At 43.8% G+C, this 17,895-nt stretch overlaps 1 protein-coding gene across 2 annotated transcripts in view; it reads right to left on the reverse strand.

Annotated features, from left to right (window-relative positions):
* The window catches only part of PLXDC1 (plexin domain containing 1), an 85,268-nt gene extending 67,373 nt beyond the window's left edge, over window positions 1-17,895 (reverse strand). For both annotated transcript variants that reach the window (XM_081970063.1, XM_081970062.1), the window contains exon 1: window positions 17,654-17,895. In XM_081970063.1, the coding sequence (XP_081826189.1) occupies window positions 17,654-17,759 (106 nt within the window). In that variant the 5' untranslated portion in view covers window positions 17,760-17,895. The remainder of the gene's footprint in view (window positions 1-17,653) is intronic.

Genomic DNA, 17,895 nt, shown 5'->3' on the forward strand with positions numbered 1-17,895 from the left:
TTGGAGGAGGCTGTTACATTCATGCCTTCCTTGTGGGTTTTTCCAAAGAATCCAGTTGACCTCTGTGGGTACAGAATGTAGAAGGGAATGAGTGTTTGATCTGATCAACTGAGGTCCTGTTATACTATGACTCAGGGAAATAGAGACACAAACAAGAAATTTTCATAAATCTTATTTCATCTTCAACTCAGGAAGACACAACTCTCTATCAGCTGTCCCATCAAGCAACTATGTAAACTTCCAATAACAGAACAGAACATTCTTTATTGGCCAAGTGTGATCAGACACACAAGGAATTTGTCTCCGGTGCATACGCGTTTTCAGTGTACATACAAACAATGGGATGCAGTCATAAGATCAATAGGAGAAGCCAATAGGGAAGATGAGAAGTATAAGAGCAATACAGCCCTATTACATGGGTAAATATCATTAAGCATAAGGCAGTGCTGTGTGAATTAAGTGTTTAGCAGAGTGATGGCATGGGGAGGAAAAAAAACTGCCTTTGTGTCTTGTTGAACCAGTTTATGTCCAGGGATATGAGGGTCTGGAGATAATTAAATGAAATTAAAATGTAATTAAATATTTTTGGGGAAAATTTATGCTCTTTTGATATGTCCAACTGCAGTGGCCCTTATGCCCAGCTAACATATTTGGAAGATGTTGGATTAAGGAAGGACTGACCAATAGCACGAAGCTTCATGACATCACCACGATCTAACCACCTGCCATTTAAACCTGTACCAATCAATGGAGCTTACTTTCACAACAGCACAGTGGTTGGATATAGAAACACTACTTTACAATTATGATATAGTATCTCCTAAGCTCCTCTCCTATACTGCAAAGCCTATTTAGGTCTTTGATACCCATCTCAGCTGAGGCCAATAAAACAATGAAGTCACTAGAATGCAGGTGGAGAAAACCTCATATGACATCTGGTTTAGTGGTGGGATTCAAATAACTTAACAACCAGGTGTCTGCCCTAATGATCAGTTGGGTAGGCGTGGCTTTACGGTTGTGTGGGTGTGTGGGCGTGGACAACTCAACATCACTCAGGTTGATGGGCGCTTTGCCTTAGCTGTTACAATGTAATAAAGGTTAAATGGAGAGGCAGTTTCTGTAGACAGAGCAATAAAGATTAGGCTAGAAACAACACCAGAATGTTTCCTTCCTGCCTTCCTTACAGGATTTAGCCCTGTAAAGTGAAAAAAAAAAACTAAATAAGATTTCTTCTAACAACCGATTCTCCGAACTGCTTATATAGTTAACAACTGATTCTCCCGAATAGGTATGAACTGGCTGAATCCCACCACTGATCTGGTTGAATGCTAATAAGCGTTTGCTATTGAACCCATTATGTGGGGTTGGTGGAAAAGAGAAAAATGATCTTCTCCTATACTACTTCATCCTCTTGAGGAACCTTTCCTAAGCTGTGTACATATATCAGTGATACAATGTATATAAGTGTAGATATATCAGTGATACAATGTATATAAGTGTAGATATATCAGTGATACAATGTATATAAGTGATACATTGATGGCACTCAATTCTCTCTCTCCTTTTCTTTAGATCCAGATGAGGCAATAGAATTGCTGAATCCATGCCACTTGCAATGATGGTCTGGATGAAGGCAAAATAAATAAATAAATAGCAGAAGATGAACCCAGACAAGACAGAGGTGCTGTTAATAGATGATCAGTCTGCCTAATTAAGTGGAGTTCATCCCTTTTAAAACGACACTAAATTTCCATTAAATAATTAATTCTGTAGCCTGAGATTGCTTCTGGATCCATCCTTTTCATTAGAGACACAAATGGCCTCCGCAATATAACAGAATGGAATAACGGAAGGGACCTTGAAGGTCTTCTAGTCCAACCCCCTGCATAAGCAGGAGACCCTGGCATTTACCCTTCTGGAGAAATGGCTGTCTAATCTCTTCTTAAAAACCTCCAGTGTTGAAAGTTCAAATTCTGGAGGAAAGTCATTCCAAGTGTGAAGTTCCAAATATGAAGTATTTTATTAATATTCAGAGCACAAGCTATGGTTCAAGAGTATTTGAACAGATACCCTAACTATCATAATCCAGGACTTGTTTACTTTCTCCTTGGAGTACTCTACAGCTTCCTTTGTTGTGCTTCCTCTGAAAACAGTTTGGAAACAGTACAAAATGTTAAAGCAAGAATACTGACTAAAGCTGGACAATGTGACTATATGACCCCAGTTTTTCAATGATCCACTGGCTGTCAATTGGTCTCCAGTGCAAAGTGCTGATTTTAATCTATAATGCCCTTCATAACTTGGGACAAAAGTATCTGAAGGAATGCCTTTTCCTACCTGGTCACTATCCATAGCTAACATCATCTTCAGAAGGCCTGTTCTGGGAATCCCTTGATGCTAAAATGTGGCAATTGGCTACCGGAAAATGGGCTTTTTTGTGGTGGCCCTTGATTTTGGAATGTCTTGCAATGTATGAGGTGCTGGTGTCAAGCAACCTTACTCTCTCTGCAGCACCAGGCAAGTCCATGTTCATTTCTCCTGTCCTGTTAATCCTGTTGAGGTTTTGAATTTTGTTATGGCTTGTTGTTGTTGTTGTTAGTTGCGAAGTCATGTCCAACCCATTGCAACCCTATGGGCAACATTCCTCCAGGCCTTCCTATCCTCTACCATCCTCTGGAGTCCATTTAAACTCATGCCTACTGCTTCGGTGACTGCATCCAGCCACCTCATTCTCTGTTGTCCCCTTCTTCTTTTGCCCTCAATCTTTCCCAGCATTAGGCTCTTCTCTAGTGAGACCTTCCTTCTCATTAGGTGGCCAAAGTATTTCAGTTTCATCTTCAGGATCTGGCCTTCTAAAGAGCAGTCAGAGTTGATCTCCTCTAGGATTGATCGGTTTGATCGCCTTGCAGTCCAAGAGACTTACAGGAGTCTTCTCCAAGCCCATAGTTCAAAGGCCTCAATTCTTTGGCGCTCAGCCTTTCTTATGGTCCAACTTTCACAGCCATACATTGCCACTGGGAAAACCATAGCCTTGACTTTACGCACTTTTGTTGGCAGGGTTTTTTGTACATTCTTCCATTGTTTCAGTATTTATCTGCTTATTTTCATTTTGTTTGTATGTTTATTAAAAACAACTCAAATGTATAGTTTTATTGTTTATTGATTTTAAGTATAAATGTAATTGTAAATTGCCTTAAATGGGGAGAAGCACAGAATTGCTTTAATTAAATAAAATAATTGTTAATCTCTTCATCCCCATAGGTCTCTTTCCATGGATTTTGAAAGACTTCTTTCTTGCCTTTTAAACATAGTTTCACAATAATGATTTATTGTAATAAGAAATGAGAAGAATTGCTTCATTTTTTAAACTGACATTAGTTTTTAATCACACTAAAACACTATTCATAATTCTGAGCTTTTACACGGTCCTTTCAGATATTTATAGGATTCCTATAATTTATTTAACTGTGCTCCTTATCAAACTTTTGCAAGATAGTCTGTATTACTATCTCTTGTCACAGGGAGTGGCAAACCTAGAGAGTTTATGGGGTCCACAGGGTATCAGATTGTGGGTTCTTGAAGAACTCATATGTCATATTGGTGAAAATATGCAAGTTATCCCTAGAATCAACATCCATTCCTGAGGATTTGTATATTTTGGCCAATGTAACTCCAGTTTTTTTTAAAAGACTTGTTGAGGTGGAAAGGAGAAAATCATAGACCATCTTATTTTAGCATTTCTTCTGGGGAAATTAGTAGAAAGACACCCCCCTCCCACAACACATATAGAAAAATGGGCTTCTGGAAGATTCCTATAGTGCTGTGAGACTAAAGGCCATTCCCCGGTGCTTTGATGCAACAGAAAACTAGACTGGCATGGAATTGGCTGGGGTTTTTAAAAAAATTCTAATACTTCTGTTTTAAAGTTTCTATAGGCACATGAACTCCCTCCAAAGTATTGAATAGGGAAACCTAACAGATGTTACTCAGCTTGAGGTTCCCCCTCAAAAAGGGAGTTTATTACAGTAATTTTGCTCCATTGCTGTTAAAGACCTTGGAGGTCTTTTAATCCAACCCCTGGTTCAACTAGGAGAACTTATAACTGTTAGATTGGGTAATGAAAGGCACAAAAGGCTAGCGATAACAACAGCTCTTTATTGGTATAAGGACAGGCATCCACTGAATGCATGGTCGGGCAGTTCCCTTTTTAAAGGGGAGCTGTCCAGCGCTCCAGCCAATCAGGAGCCTCTCTGTTCCCATACAAAAGAGAGTACCTGAGTGGAAACTACTATTGTCTTGCAGCAACACCGGGGGGATGGGAGTATCTAACACCCCTCCCCTCTAGGATGGAACATTCTAACGGGTGACGTAGTCACACAGGTAGGCGGGTCTTTGTGTCATCCTGCTGGACCTGTGCAGTTCAGTTGGTTGGTTCCCCTCATGCTGGTCGGTTGGACCTGCTGCCTCTCCGAACCCATCCGATGGAACCCTCTGGAAACTTTTTATTTTATTTTCTTCGAATTTCTAGACCGCCCCCTCTCCCGAAAAGGACTCGGGGCGGTGTACAGTCCACACAACAAACAATAAGTATCAAATACAAATATAAATACAGATATAAATACACATAAGGAGGAGGTTAAAAATTTAAAAAGAACTGTACGGAAGAATATAAATCTGGTTCTAAAAACCCTAAAATCAGTTAAATTTAAAACCGTACCCTATAAATAACCAGGTAAGAATATGTTTCCAGGAGGTAACAGTTGTCACAATTATAATTATGCCAGGCCAGCTAATCGAAACAGGTGAGTCTTCAATTTTTGTCGGAAGGAGCGGAAGTCTGTGGTGGTTCTGATATCGGGGGGGGGAGGTCATTCCAGAGGGTTGGGACCATCACAGAGAAGGCCCTACTCCTTGGCGTCGCCCGCTGGCATTGCCTAGTGGACGGCACCTGGAGAAGCCCCTCCCTGTGAGAGCGGATTGGCCGCAGGGATGTATGTGGGAGGATGCGATCCCGCAAGTAACTAGGTCCTGTGCCTCGGCTGGAACTTCCGGAGATAAGTCCCCCGACGTTTCCCGCTCGGTCTGGGGTTGGTGTGGCTTGGCTTGTGGTGGTGTCATATTTGCCGGAGTGGGGAGTTTTCCACTCGTCCCCGGAGTTGGTTGATGTGCCTCCTCCAATGTTGTCCGTCCTTGAGCCGGACGGAGTAGGACCACGGGCTTGAAACCCCGACAATGGTTGCGGGTATCCACAGGGTCCCCCCTATGTAATTGTGGGCATAGACCGGGTCGCCTATGTTGAAAGTCCGAATTTTGCTCGTGGAATCAGGGGGCGTCTCCGATGAGTAGTTGGGGTGTAGCCGGTCTAGGTGAGACCTGAGCTGGTGCCCCATGAGGAGTTTGTCCGGGCTTCTGCCAGTGGTGGCGCTGGGTGTGATGTGCTGTATAAGCAGGTAGTGGTCTATTCGCGTTTGCCAGTCGCCCGGGCCCATTCTGTTTAGGGCTTCCTTGGTAGACCTTACCATCCATTCCGCCTGGCCATTTGATGCTGGATGGAACGGAGCGACTAGGGCATGTCAGATTCCCTGTGCTGCTAAGAATTCTTCGAATGATTTGGCCATGAATTGTGGGCTGTTATCTGATACCAGCACATCAGGAAATCTGTGGGTTGCAAATAGCCTGCATAGCGTCTTGATGACCGTGGTGGTGGATGTCATCAGGGCTACCTCCAGCCACTTTGAGAAAGCATCCATGATTATGAAGAATGTCTGACCGTGAACTGGGCCAGTGAAATCTATGTGGACCCTGGACCACAGTGCTTGGGGTCGCTCCCATTCTTTTGCAGGGGCCTCTGGGGGAGCCGGTCTGGACTCTTGGCAGGGTGTGCATTTGACTACCCACTCCTGTATGTCACTGTCCAAATTGGGCCACCACACATAACTCCTTGCCAATGCTTTTATCCTCACAATTCCCGGATGACCCATGTGCAGAGCCTCTAACACAGCTACTCGTAGTTGCTTGGGAATGACTACCCTGTCCCCCCACAATAGACAACTCCTGATGGCTGACAGTTCATCCCACTTTGCAAAATATGGTTTGAATTCAGCTCCAGCCGGCCCCTTGGGCCACCCCCTCAACACCCAGTTCAACATTTGTCTGACGATGGGGTCCTTTGAGGAGTGGTGTGCAACATCGCTGGAGGAGATGGGGCACTAGTCTAGGCAGTCGAGCAGGAGTACCACGGCCTCGGGGGTGGGGTCGGCAAGCAGGTCTGGTAATGGGCATCGGCTTAGTGTGTCAACGTGTCCCAGTGTGGTGCCTGGACGGTGGATGAGCCAGTAGGAATAGGCCACCAGGAAGATAGTCCATCGGGTCATGTGGGGGGAAAGTGATACTGGTGTCGGGCGGTCCCCAGCCAATAGTCCTAATAGTCAGTCACCAATTCAAAATCCCTGCCATACAAGTACTCGTGGAACCGCTTGACTCCTGCCACTGCAGCCAGGGCTTCACGGTCCAACTGGCTGTAGTTCTGTTCTGCGGCGGACAACATCCGCAAGTAAAATGTGATGGGGGCTTCTGTGCCATTCGGCATCCGGTGGCTCAGGACTGCACCAACCCCGAAAGGAGAGGTGTCGCAGGTCAGCCCCAGGGGGAGGGTCTGGCTGTATTGCACTAAGAAAGAGTCCGCCGACAACAGTCCCTTCACGGCAGCGAATGCCTCGGCCTCGGTCCTCCCCCATGTCCACTCTGCGTTCTTCGCTAGCAGGCGGTGGAGCGGTTCAGCAACTATCACTTTCTGCTTGAGGAACATGCTATAAAAGTTAAGGAGCCCTAGGAAAGCCTGGAGTTCGGTCTGATTCCTCAGAGTAGGGGCTTCCCTAATAGCTCTGATTTTTCTGGTTAGTTGGGTGGATCCCAGAGCCATCGATCATGTAGCCCAGAAATTCTACCCTGGGTACATTTATTCTGCACTTTTCCTTTTTTAGGCGGAGGCCCTTGTTCCTGATTCTGCCTAGTACAGTGCGAACTCGTTTTAAAAGTTGTGTTTTGTTTGTGGCAGATACCAATATGTCGTCGAAATAGGGGCTGACTCCTGGTATCCCCTGCAAAAGTCGCTCCATAATACTTTGGAACAGCCCAGGGGCGATACTAACGCCGAATTGCAGGTGGTTACATTTGAACGCCCCCCTGTGCATCATGATTTGGCCTCCACAATGGCGCCATCTACTGGCAGCTGCTGGTACGCCTGCGCCAAGTCTAGTTTTGCGAATATTTTTCCCGGGCCGAGGGAATGCAACAAATGCTGGAATACGGGTAGGGGGTACGCGCTTTGTTGTAACCCCTTGTTGATTGTGCATTTATAGTCGGCGCACAATCTGATAGACCCGTCGGGCTTAACTGGGGTCAAGATCGGCGTTTCCCACCAGGCGTGATCGACTGGTTTGAGGATCCCCTGGCTCACCAATTTGTCAATTTCTTTATCGATTTTTGGTCAGAGGGCAAAAGGCAGTCTCCTAGGCTTTAGCCGAATTAGTGCCACGTTTGGGTCTAGGCTAAAGGAAATAGGGTCCCCCTTGTACTCACCCAGACCGGAGGCAAAGACGTCCTCGAACTCCTTAAATATAGTTTCCGCGGTGTTCCCAATGGCAGTAGCAGCTGGTGCTTTTCCCATCTCGTTCAGGGTGTTTACTTCGGCTACGACCATCCCCAATGCATGAAACCAGTCCAGTCCAAAAAGGCTTTGGAGATCGTCCCGGACCACGATTGCCTGTAGTTCCTTGGTGATCTCTTTGTAGCGCACTTAGAATGCGCCTTTGCCCATGAGGGGAACCAGGTTCCCCTGGTAATCCTGCAGGACGTCTGGGCATCTGAGGTCCTTCTTCTGTATGGTTGGGACCGTCTGTTTCAGGACCGACCATGAGATGATTGTCAGAGACGATCTGGTGTCGATCTCCATTTCGCAAGGGCCGCCTTCGAAGAAAACGGTGACCTTTAGTTTTTTGGGGCGGCTGGTTCGGATGTGGCACACAGGAACCATGATTTTCGGCTTCCCGATGCGACCCTGGCATCCCCGGGCCGTCGCCGTGAGGTTGGCTATCTGATTGCAGGTTTCTGTCCTCCTGGGGGGCCTCTGGTTGGGTCACTGTCTCCGGTTCGGTCCCTTCTCTGCTCTTTTGGGGTGAATAGTGGTTGCAGGGAACTCGCTGTGGCACACTCTGGTGATGTGTCCCCTTCGCTCACACCGCCTGCACGTTGCATCTCGGAAATGGCAGGTTGCTCTAGCGCAGCGATGGCGAACCTTTTTTGGCTCGCGTGCCAGAAGTGGGGGGAACGCAGGGGGTTTGTGTGTGGGCGTGCCGCACCCATAATGCAATGCGCGACCCCCCCCCAGTGCACATGCATGCACTACAGCACTTCCCCCCCCCCATTTTTACATGGTTTTTTCACCCTCCCCAGGCTCCAGAGGCTTTATAGGAGCCTGGGGAGGGCGAAAAGAGCCTCCCCCGCCCCCCCGGAGGCCCTCCGGAGGCTTCAGGGATCATCCAGAGGCTTCCCTGAAGCCTTCGGAACGCTTAAAATGCCCCTCCGAGCAAACCGGAAGTGACTTCCGCTTTGCTCAGAGGGTCGTTTTAAGCATTCCGAAGGCTTCAGGGACCGTTCGTAGGCTTCCCTGACGCCTTCGGAGCGCTCGAAACGACCCTCTGAGCAAACCGGAAGTCACTTCCGGTTTGCTCGGAGGGTCGTTTTAAGCGTTCCGAAGGCATCAGGGAAGCCTCCAGATGGTCCCTGAAGCCTCCAGGAGGGGCGGGGGGCACTTTTTGCCCTCCCCAGGCTCCTATAATGCCTCTGGAGCCTGGGGAGGGCAAAAAATGGCTTTTAAAAATGGTGAACTCAGCTGGCCAGCACACACATGCGCGCTGGCCAGCTAACAGGGCAGCGCCTCGCGTGCCCCGACAAATGGCTCCACGTGCCACCTGTGGCACGCGTGCCATAGGTTCACCATCACTGCTCTAGCGTAATCGCCTCCACACCTGGCACAGGGCAGGGCGGGCGACTTGAGTTTCCATGCCAGTGTTTCGGGGCTACTGCCCATGCGGTAACTGCTTTCCTCATCGCTCTTGGAGCTCTCGGACTCAATGGCCTCACGGTGGACATGGGCGCTCTTGGGTGCCTCCGTGGGTGCATGGAGGCATTGGAGGGTCTCCATGGACTTGTTCGCTGATTCGGCAGCCCTTGCCTCGTCGAGAGCGATTTGGAGGGAAAGGTTGGATCTCGCCAGCAGCCTCGCCTGTAGAGCCTGGTCTCGGACTCCCATTATGATTCAATCTAAGAGAACATCGTCCAGCTCACAGAATTCGCGATGGGCTGCGGCTTTCCGGAGTGCTGCTATGTACTCATTTATCGACTCGCCTTCCATCTGGTTCCGCATGTTGAAGTGGTATCGCCAAACGTACTTGGACGGCTTCGGGGCATAGTGGGTCTTCAACATCTGTTGCAATGCGGACCAGGAGACAGCGTGCAGCGGCATCAACTTGGAGAGGTTCTTGGCGGTCTCCAAAACTTCGGGGCCACAGTAACCCAGGAATAGGTTGTTTTTCTGGGCCTCTGGGATGCCGCCAAGATCGTTCGCCTCCAGGAAGACCTCAAAATGCCATAGATACATGACCCATTCGTCCGTGGCTGGGTTGAACGGAGGTGGTTGGACATAGGTGGCCATCGTGATTCTCTCTGGGTTCGTAATGGCCCTCCTGTTGCCTTCTTGCGCTCCAGGTGGAATGTTGCCTTGTGATCAAGCTCTTTTGTCAGTGAGTTTCGCTCTTTTGTCCCCCTAATTGCCTTCCAACCCCACCTTCATCGCCAGTGTTAGATCGGGTAATGAAAGGCACAAAAGGCTAGCGATAACAACAGTTCTTTATTGGTATAAGGACAGGCATCCACTGAATGCATGGTTGGGCAGCTCCCTTTTTAAAGGGGAGCTGTCCAGCGCTCCAGCCAATCAGGGGCCTCTCTGTTCCTGCAGGAAAAGAGAGGACCTGAGTGGAAACTACTATTGTCTTGCTGCAACACCCGGGGGGGGGGGGTAACTAACAATAACTATGTCAGACAAATAGTTGCCCAAACTCTTCTTAAAAACTTCCAGAGTTGGAGCAATCACAACTTCGAGAAGCAAGTCGTTCCATTGATTCATTGTTTTAACTAAGTTTCTCCTTAGTTTTACATTAGTCTTAGTTCTCTTCTTGATTAGTTTCCACCCATTGCTTCTTGTCCTGCCCTCAGGTGCTTTGGAGAATAGTTTGACTCCCTCTTTTCTGTGGCAACCCCTGAGATAGTGGAACACTGCTATCATGTCATCCCTAGTCCTTCTTTTCATTAAACTATGAAAAAGATGAATTCTGTGTCATGGAGAGGAAAAAGAAATTGTCAGGGCAGACTTGTAGCACAACTAGATAGAGGGGGAAATGATGTCTAGGCTCATCCTGACACACACCCTCAGTGCAGTATAAATATGCTCTCTAACTCCATATTCTCATGATGTAGCCTTCATCTCATCCTCAGCCCATGGATGAGACATATTAAAGTTGACACTCTGTTTTGGTTTTAAAATAGTGCTTTCTTCCTCTCTTCTTGCATTGGCCTTGTTCTAATATCAATGAGGTTAGTTGAAAACAAATGTATAAGTCAGGAAAAATACCAATCTTGTATCGGGCTGCATTACAATTGATTTGAAAAGAAATCAAATGCCAACTAGAAAAAAGAGTTTAAAAATCCTTTAGGGAATTTAAGGAAGTAGAATATGCTCATATAGGCACAGCTTTTGGAAGCTTTTCAGCTTAAAAAGGGTAAGAATTCTTATATTACATGTGCATGCCATAGAAAACATGGATAGACATTTTCCATTGTTAATGCTATTAAAATGTGGGTGGGGAGAGTCAGTGAAATTAAACACAGGGAGATTTGGTACCATCAAAGAGAAGTGCTTTTTAAAGTAAATTTATTGTCATGAGATTTGATGAGGGTCTTAGGGAATTTATATATTTCCTATTTCTACATTAAACTTTTCCATGATGCTCAATATTGCACAAATGTCTTTTTTCCCCATACAATGGAATTTGCTGCTACTATTGTAGAAAGTAGCATCAATTTAGACCAGGGATCGCCAACCTTTTCAACTTTAAGACTTGTGGACTTCAACTCCCAGAATTCCTCAGCCAGCTTTCCTCCGCAACTCTTAAAGTTGACAAGGTTGGAGACTCCTGATTTAGACTATAGAAATCTGGACTTCTAGGAAAGAGATGGCAGACTGAAAATAGCTCCATAAAAAGTAGACATGGTGTCCACAGTGAAACAAAGAGGTAGTGAGTAAACCAGCTTCTTGATCATTCCACTCTGGACAAGGAGAGGACTTGAGATTGCTATAAGCAGTCCAGACAGCTGCTCCTTTGGCAGGTTTAGAGCTCAGGGAATAATCATGAGCTAAAGAGTCATGGTAGCACAGTGGTTAGAATGCAGTACTGCAGGATACTTCTGTTGACTACTGGCTGCCAGCAATTCGACAGTTCGATTCTCACCAGCTCAAGATTGACTCAGTCTTCCATCCTTCTGAGCTGGGTAAAATGATGACCTAAATTGTTGGGGGCAATATGCTGACTGTGTAAACCACTTAAAGAGGGCTGTAAAGCACTGTGAAGCAGTATATAAGTCTAAGTGCTGTTGCTATTGCTATCTTGCTCAAACAATGATCAGCATCTTTGAAAGGACATTAGTTTGCATATTTCTTTTTCTTATCAGTTTTGGGAATTGTCAGTTAACTGTTTTTCCATAATTAGGAAACTTTGGATCCACACATTGTATAGCATTGGTATTTTCCTTAAAACTTCACTAAAAGAAGCTTTAAGAACTTTTTAAAAAATAAATAATAAATTATGATTAAAACTTTGATTTTAGAAAATTACAAATGGACTAAAAGTGCAGATGAATAACATTTTGGAATTAATTATAAAGAATTCTTTCCATGGGAAAATGTTACTGTTGTAACTTAAAAAAATAACAATGATAACATTCTAAAAAATTAGAGCCTAGAGGAAATTAGAAGTAGCTAAAAATTACTAGGAGAACGTTGAATTAAGCACAGTTTTTATCATTTAACACTGGACATATTGAACAATATTTTTGAACAATGGACCCAGAAGTTAATTTTAAAACGTCTGCCTCCATAAATATACTGTGTTTATAAGATATTATGGATGAGCAGAAAGTTCTACCTCAAAACATTTTGACTGAGTTGAAAGTGGATTTGTACAAGAATAACATGGAAAAAGATATTACACTGAGACTTGAAAAGAAACTGGTTGATTTCTTAATAATTAAAAAGAATTACAAATAGTAAACCAAGAGAGCAACCTGGATCATTTTCCTATATTGGATTTACCAAAGGGGTGAGCTAAAGTTTTGAAGAATTTTGTGAAAAGGGAGAAAGACAAAATAAAAACAAACCAGATTTTACAACATTGCAGTATTTGAAGGAAGTAAAGACTGGTATTGTTAGAAGTAAAGGGAAGCATATAAAGTTGGTTTATTTAATCAAGCTTAAAATAGATATGTGTTATTTCTGGTAGACATTAATGGGCTTTCACGAACATTAGAACTAAGATGATAGTGCTTGTCAATTGTTTATAGGTAAAAGATTGGATATGGGAAAAAGGGATCATTTTGTTGTATTATAAGAAAAGGTAATAGGTTCCTAATTTATTTAGACATTGTGATGAAGGTGGGAAGTTGCTTCTCTCTATATATTTTTTGCTTTTTGTTTACTATATGTTTATTTTTTCCTTGCTTTTCTATTTCTATTTTCCCCATTTTTTCATTGTTTTCTGCACCTTCTACACTTTTTTTGTATTAGTTTTTATTGTTGTAATTATAATCTTTATTACAGCTACTATAAAAATTACATTAGAGAAATTCATGGAGGGCTTGCTTAGAAATAGCTACTAATTTTGATGGATCTCTTTGAGAACAAGAATCCAAGAAAACCATTCTCTAAATCTCTGTTGCTTGAGGGACAATAGCAGAATGAACTTTCATCTTATGTGTTATATCATAACCATATTTTTAAATCTACAAATTAAGTTATTTGAGGGTAATGCATAACTGGCTTTCTTAGAATTGAGCCTTCTTATATCATATCTTATCAACTATGCCAATCTGGTGACTATATTCTGCATGTATCTGATTTGAGTTTTGTTTTTTATGATTACCTACCACAGGTAACATCCCAAACAAGAGGAATTGAACTGAAGGACTCTTGCAAGTAGAATACATTCTTGCAAGAATATACCACCCAGCTAATTCTTCAGCCAAATATTACATGCCAATCTTATTTGTTCCAATTCCTTCAAGGGGAATTCACACCCGATGATTTACATAAAATATTCTAAAATCTTTACAGTTTCCATTGAAGTGAAATGAAGAAACAGATGGACAAAATGAGGCCAGAACTTCAACTGGACAGGCCGAGAAGAGAAAGTGACAAGATACTTGTCAGCTGTCACCTAGGGCTCTAAATGAAAAATTTCCCAATACATCATCAATCATCCATTCCCATTCAAGACAATTAAGTGATGAAAATACAAAGAGAGCAAATTTAGCAACACATAGACAGACTACTTCCTAATAATAAAAGTGTTTGATCATGGGATAAAGACTTTCTCTGAAAGTAGCAGGCTCTCATTTTTTGGAAACACCTGAAGAGAATAGTCTCCTCTGTCAGGTAAACTATAATTCAGGAGTGGCCCAAATCTGCCCAAGTGTTTCATTTTAGTAATCTCATCCCAGTCCCACCATAAGGCTGATTTAAGATCCTTTCCCAAACTGCTTCCCCCAGAGGTTTCCATCTTCTGGTCAGTAGCTGTTTCCCCCAAGCAATCCCTGCCCCTATCATCCAGTGGTAGGATTCAAATTTTTTTACTACTAGTTTTGTGGGCATGGCTTGGTGGGTGTGGCTTGGCTTGATGGGCATGGTAGGAGAAGAATACTGTAAAATCTCCATTCCCTCCCCATTCCAGGGTAAGGTTACTGCAAAATCCCCATTCCCTCCCAATCAGCTGGGACTCAGGAGGCAGAGAATAGGTGTGGGGGCGGGGGGGGGGGCAGTCAGAGGTGGTATGTACTGGTTCTCTGAACTACTCAAAATTTCACCTACTGGTTCTCCAGAACTGGTCAGAACCTGCTGAATACCACTTCTGCTATCATCCCTTTGATTAAGGAATGGAACAGGCCGTGTTAATTCCAGAGAGAAGCTCAGGGTAGGCACTGTTCCCAAGGATGTTCAGGAACCAAATTTCCTTTCCTTCAGGAAAGGAAAGGATAGGCTAAGTCTATCCTCCTTTACAGCTCCTGCATAAGGAATGAACAGCATCAGAATGAAGGGCAAGGGGTGGGGTTTGGTCCTGATGCAATAAAATCCTTTAACTTGTAGAAGGAAGCCTGGGGACCATTCTGCTTTGGGTAGGATCTGGTTTTCCACCTGTGCTGCAATTTCATCTTGTCTTTGAAAGTCACTGTTAAGCAAGAAGGGGAACCGGATAATCTCCAAAGCTTTTTCAAATTCTAAAATTTCGGGATTCTCAATATAGCTATTTAACCATCTTGACTTAATACATAAAAAAACAAGGCTCCTTATTCATGACCGATGTTCTTCGATATTCTTATATCCTATACATCAGTTTGATTCTCATCAACATGATGCAAAAAATTCAGAGCCTTTTTAGTCTTATTGCTTACACCCATTGAAGATAAGATTTCCCTGCCTGATGATGTGGATGACATAATCCCATTCTTAAGGTCTGAACCAGTGCTAGGCAACTTGTGGTACTTCTAAAGCTACTGGATGACAATTCCCAATATTCCTACAAAGCATGGCCAGCCATGAGGGATTCCGGGAAAGTAGTTTAGCAATGTTGAAGTGGCTGTGGGTTGCTTGGCTTTTTTTCCAAAATACTTGTTTCTCCCTATCTTCTGCAACTGATATTTGTATCAGCTGCTTCCAGATGTGTTACATTCCCAGAATGCCTAGCCAACACATCTGGAGTACACCAAGTTAATAAAAGACTGATTTAGAGGAATTCTGTAGCTGACCTAACAATTTCACTTTGCCAAAACAACCATTCCTTTTCCAGAGACATCATATCCTGTACCTTTAGCATTCATGCACTCTTGGGTGGGGAAAGGATGATCTTGGATTAGAATAACTAAAACAAGTGCAGTTGAGCCAAGTACCTAGTGAGACTTATGAACTATAGATAAGAACAAGTCACGGGATGAGTTCCCAAGGCTTAACAAGAAGGATAAACTTGTATTTTGCGCAAAAGTTTACGATAGTAAGAGAAATTCATGAAAGGATGCATTGACCTAAAAGGAAGAGGTAATTGGTCCTCCCTTGATAGAGGTTTTCAAACATAGACTGGGTAGCTATCTGTTATGAATATTCTATCTATGAATTTCTTTCATTGGATTAGATAGCCTTCAAGATTGCATCTAATTGAATAAAATAGAATGAATAAAATTGAATAACAGAGTTGGAAGGGACCTTGGAGGTCTTCTAGTCCAACTCCCTCCTTAGCAGGAAATCCCATACCACTTCAGACAAACGATTGTCCAATCTCTTCTTAAAAACTTCCAGTGTTGGAGCATTCACAACTGCTGGAGGCAAGTTGTTCCACTAATTAATTGTTCTAACTGTCAGGAAACTTCTCCTTAGTTCTAGGTTGCTTCTCTCCTTGATTAGTTTCCACTCCATTGCTTCTTGTCCTGCCTTCAGGTGGAGAATAGCTAGACTCTCTCTTCTTTGTGGCAGCCCCTGAGATATTGGAACAATGTTATCATGTCTCCCCTAGTCCTTCTTTTCATTAAACTAAACATACCCAGTTTCAGCAACTGTTCTTTATATATTTTAGCCTTCAGTTCTCTAATCATCTTTGTTGTTCTTCTTGGCACTCTTTCTAGAGCAGGGCTGTGCGGCCTGCAGGTGGGATGTGTCACCTGCTGGCCACACCCTTTAATGAAGGGGGGGGAAAGTCCTGATACATCACATGACGCTGCCTGAGAACACGAGTTTGATACCCCAGTTCTGGAGTCTCAACATATTTTTTACATCTTGGCAACCAAAACTGGATGCAGTATTCCAAGTGTGGCTTTACCAAGGCATTATAAAGTGGTATTAACACTTCACGTGATCTATGTTTCTATCCCTCTGTTGATGCAGCCTAGGACTGTGTTGGCTTTTTTTGGCAACTGCAGCACACTGCTGGCTCATATTTAAATGGTTGTCCACTAGGACTCTAAGATCCCTCTCACAGTTATCATCTACAGTTCAGTTTTAAAGCCATTGAAATTCATTATCTTCCTAATTGTTATCATATGCATTAACCCATAGTTTGCTCAAGGCAAGTGATAGATTATAATAAAATGAAACTGAAATATACAGCTACTTAATATCACCTTGCACCGTGAGATAATTGGCATATAAAATGGATCTAAACAAACAACCGAAATAACCAGCCAAAGTGGTACATACGGCTTCTTCCCTAAAAACAAAACCTTTTTAAACGGAATGGATTTCATAATTTGGAAGCAACATAGGAGAAGATCCTCAGTCTCTATGCACGCTCTCATCCATATGAGCATCTATCTACCCAATTCATTTCTGCTTGGACTCATTGGATTTAATGTTGGAGCCTTGTTTAAAAACGAGACACAACACAACCACTGGGAAAGTAGATCAGTGATTTTGCAAGCCAGTTGGCATAATACAAAATCAGCAACTCTGTTAAATATATGGAAACAGTTTCTCACAAACACGTGATCTATTCTAAAGAGAAGATTATATGAAGTGTATCATTACAGTGTGGTGAACTAAGTTCACAAGGAACACATGTTCGGATGTATGCTCACTGGATGCATCTGGTTGTGTAATATGATATATATATATGTACACACAAACATAAACCATAAGCACAATAACTAAATTTACCCAAGATTATGTCAGAAATTGACTGGCTGCTTTGTGACATAGTCCAAATGTTACTTCTGGTTCATGTGAACCCAGAAAGTTGGGTTAATTCCATACTGACAAATATAAACAGTAACTAGAAGCACTATATGAATTGTCACCCACAACTCTTCACATTCGCCAGGCATTTGTGTATTTTCATTGCCACAATGAATCATTCTTTTCCAACAGTCTTCCATGCATTTGTAAGTGACTGGAGGGTTTTATGGACCAATACTTTGATGCATACAGAAATCTATATATAATGCTGCTCTTTGACAGGTATCTCTTTGTGCTTTTCTATGAAAATACCATTTAATTTTTGTAATCTTGGTGCCCTAGCAGAGTTACAGTGTATTTTACACACCATTCTGCACATGTTGTACCTTATTCCCACTGTTGTTTGGGCTGGCTCACACTTGATTCATGTATCTACATCTGTCTTCACCTTCCCTCCTTGCCCCCTTCGTCTCACACCCCAATTCCTGTGAGTGGGTACTTCTCACAGCTGCCTTTCCTCAGGTTCGCTGGACAACAGGCACTTCCAATCCGCCGCCCCCTTTTCGTCCATTCCCTCCTCACTCGCCCCGTGGAAGATGCGGACGGTACCTGCTCCTTTCCTTTTCGGGAAGGACGATCCCATCGCCTCCTCCTGCAGAAGCCAGAGCAGCACCAATGCTCCCCAGGAAAGCTTCCGCGATTCGGGGTACCCCATCACTCCACTGCACCACTTTTCCTTGGCACGAACTTTCTGGCGAGCAGTTTCCACCCGGGCCGTTTCTCTCTCTCCTCTGCAGCCACCACCTCCGTTCGGCTGCAGACGGCGTGGGATGAGTGGCTCCCGGAAGATT

This window comes from Natrix helvetica (genome assembly GCF_964273705.1).
Source record: "Natrix helvetica genome assembly, chromosome: Z".
In the NCBI taxonomy this organism is placed as follows: Eukaryota; Metazoa; Chordata; class Lepidosauria; order Squamata; family Natricidae; genus Natrix; species Natrix helvetica.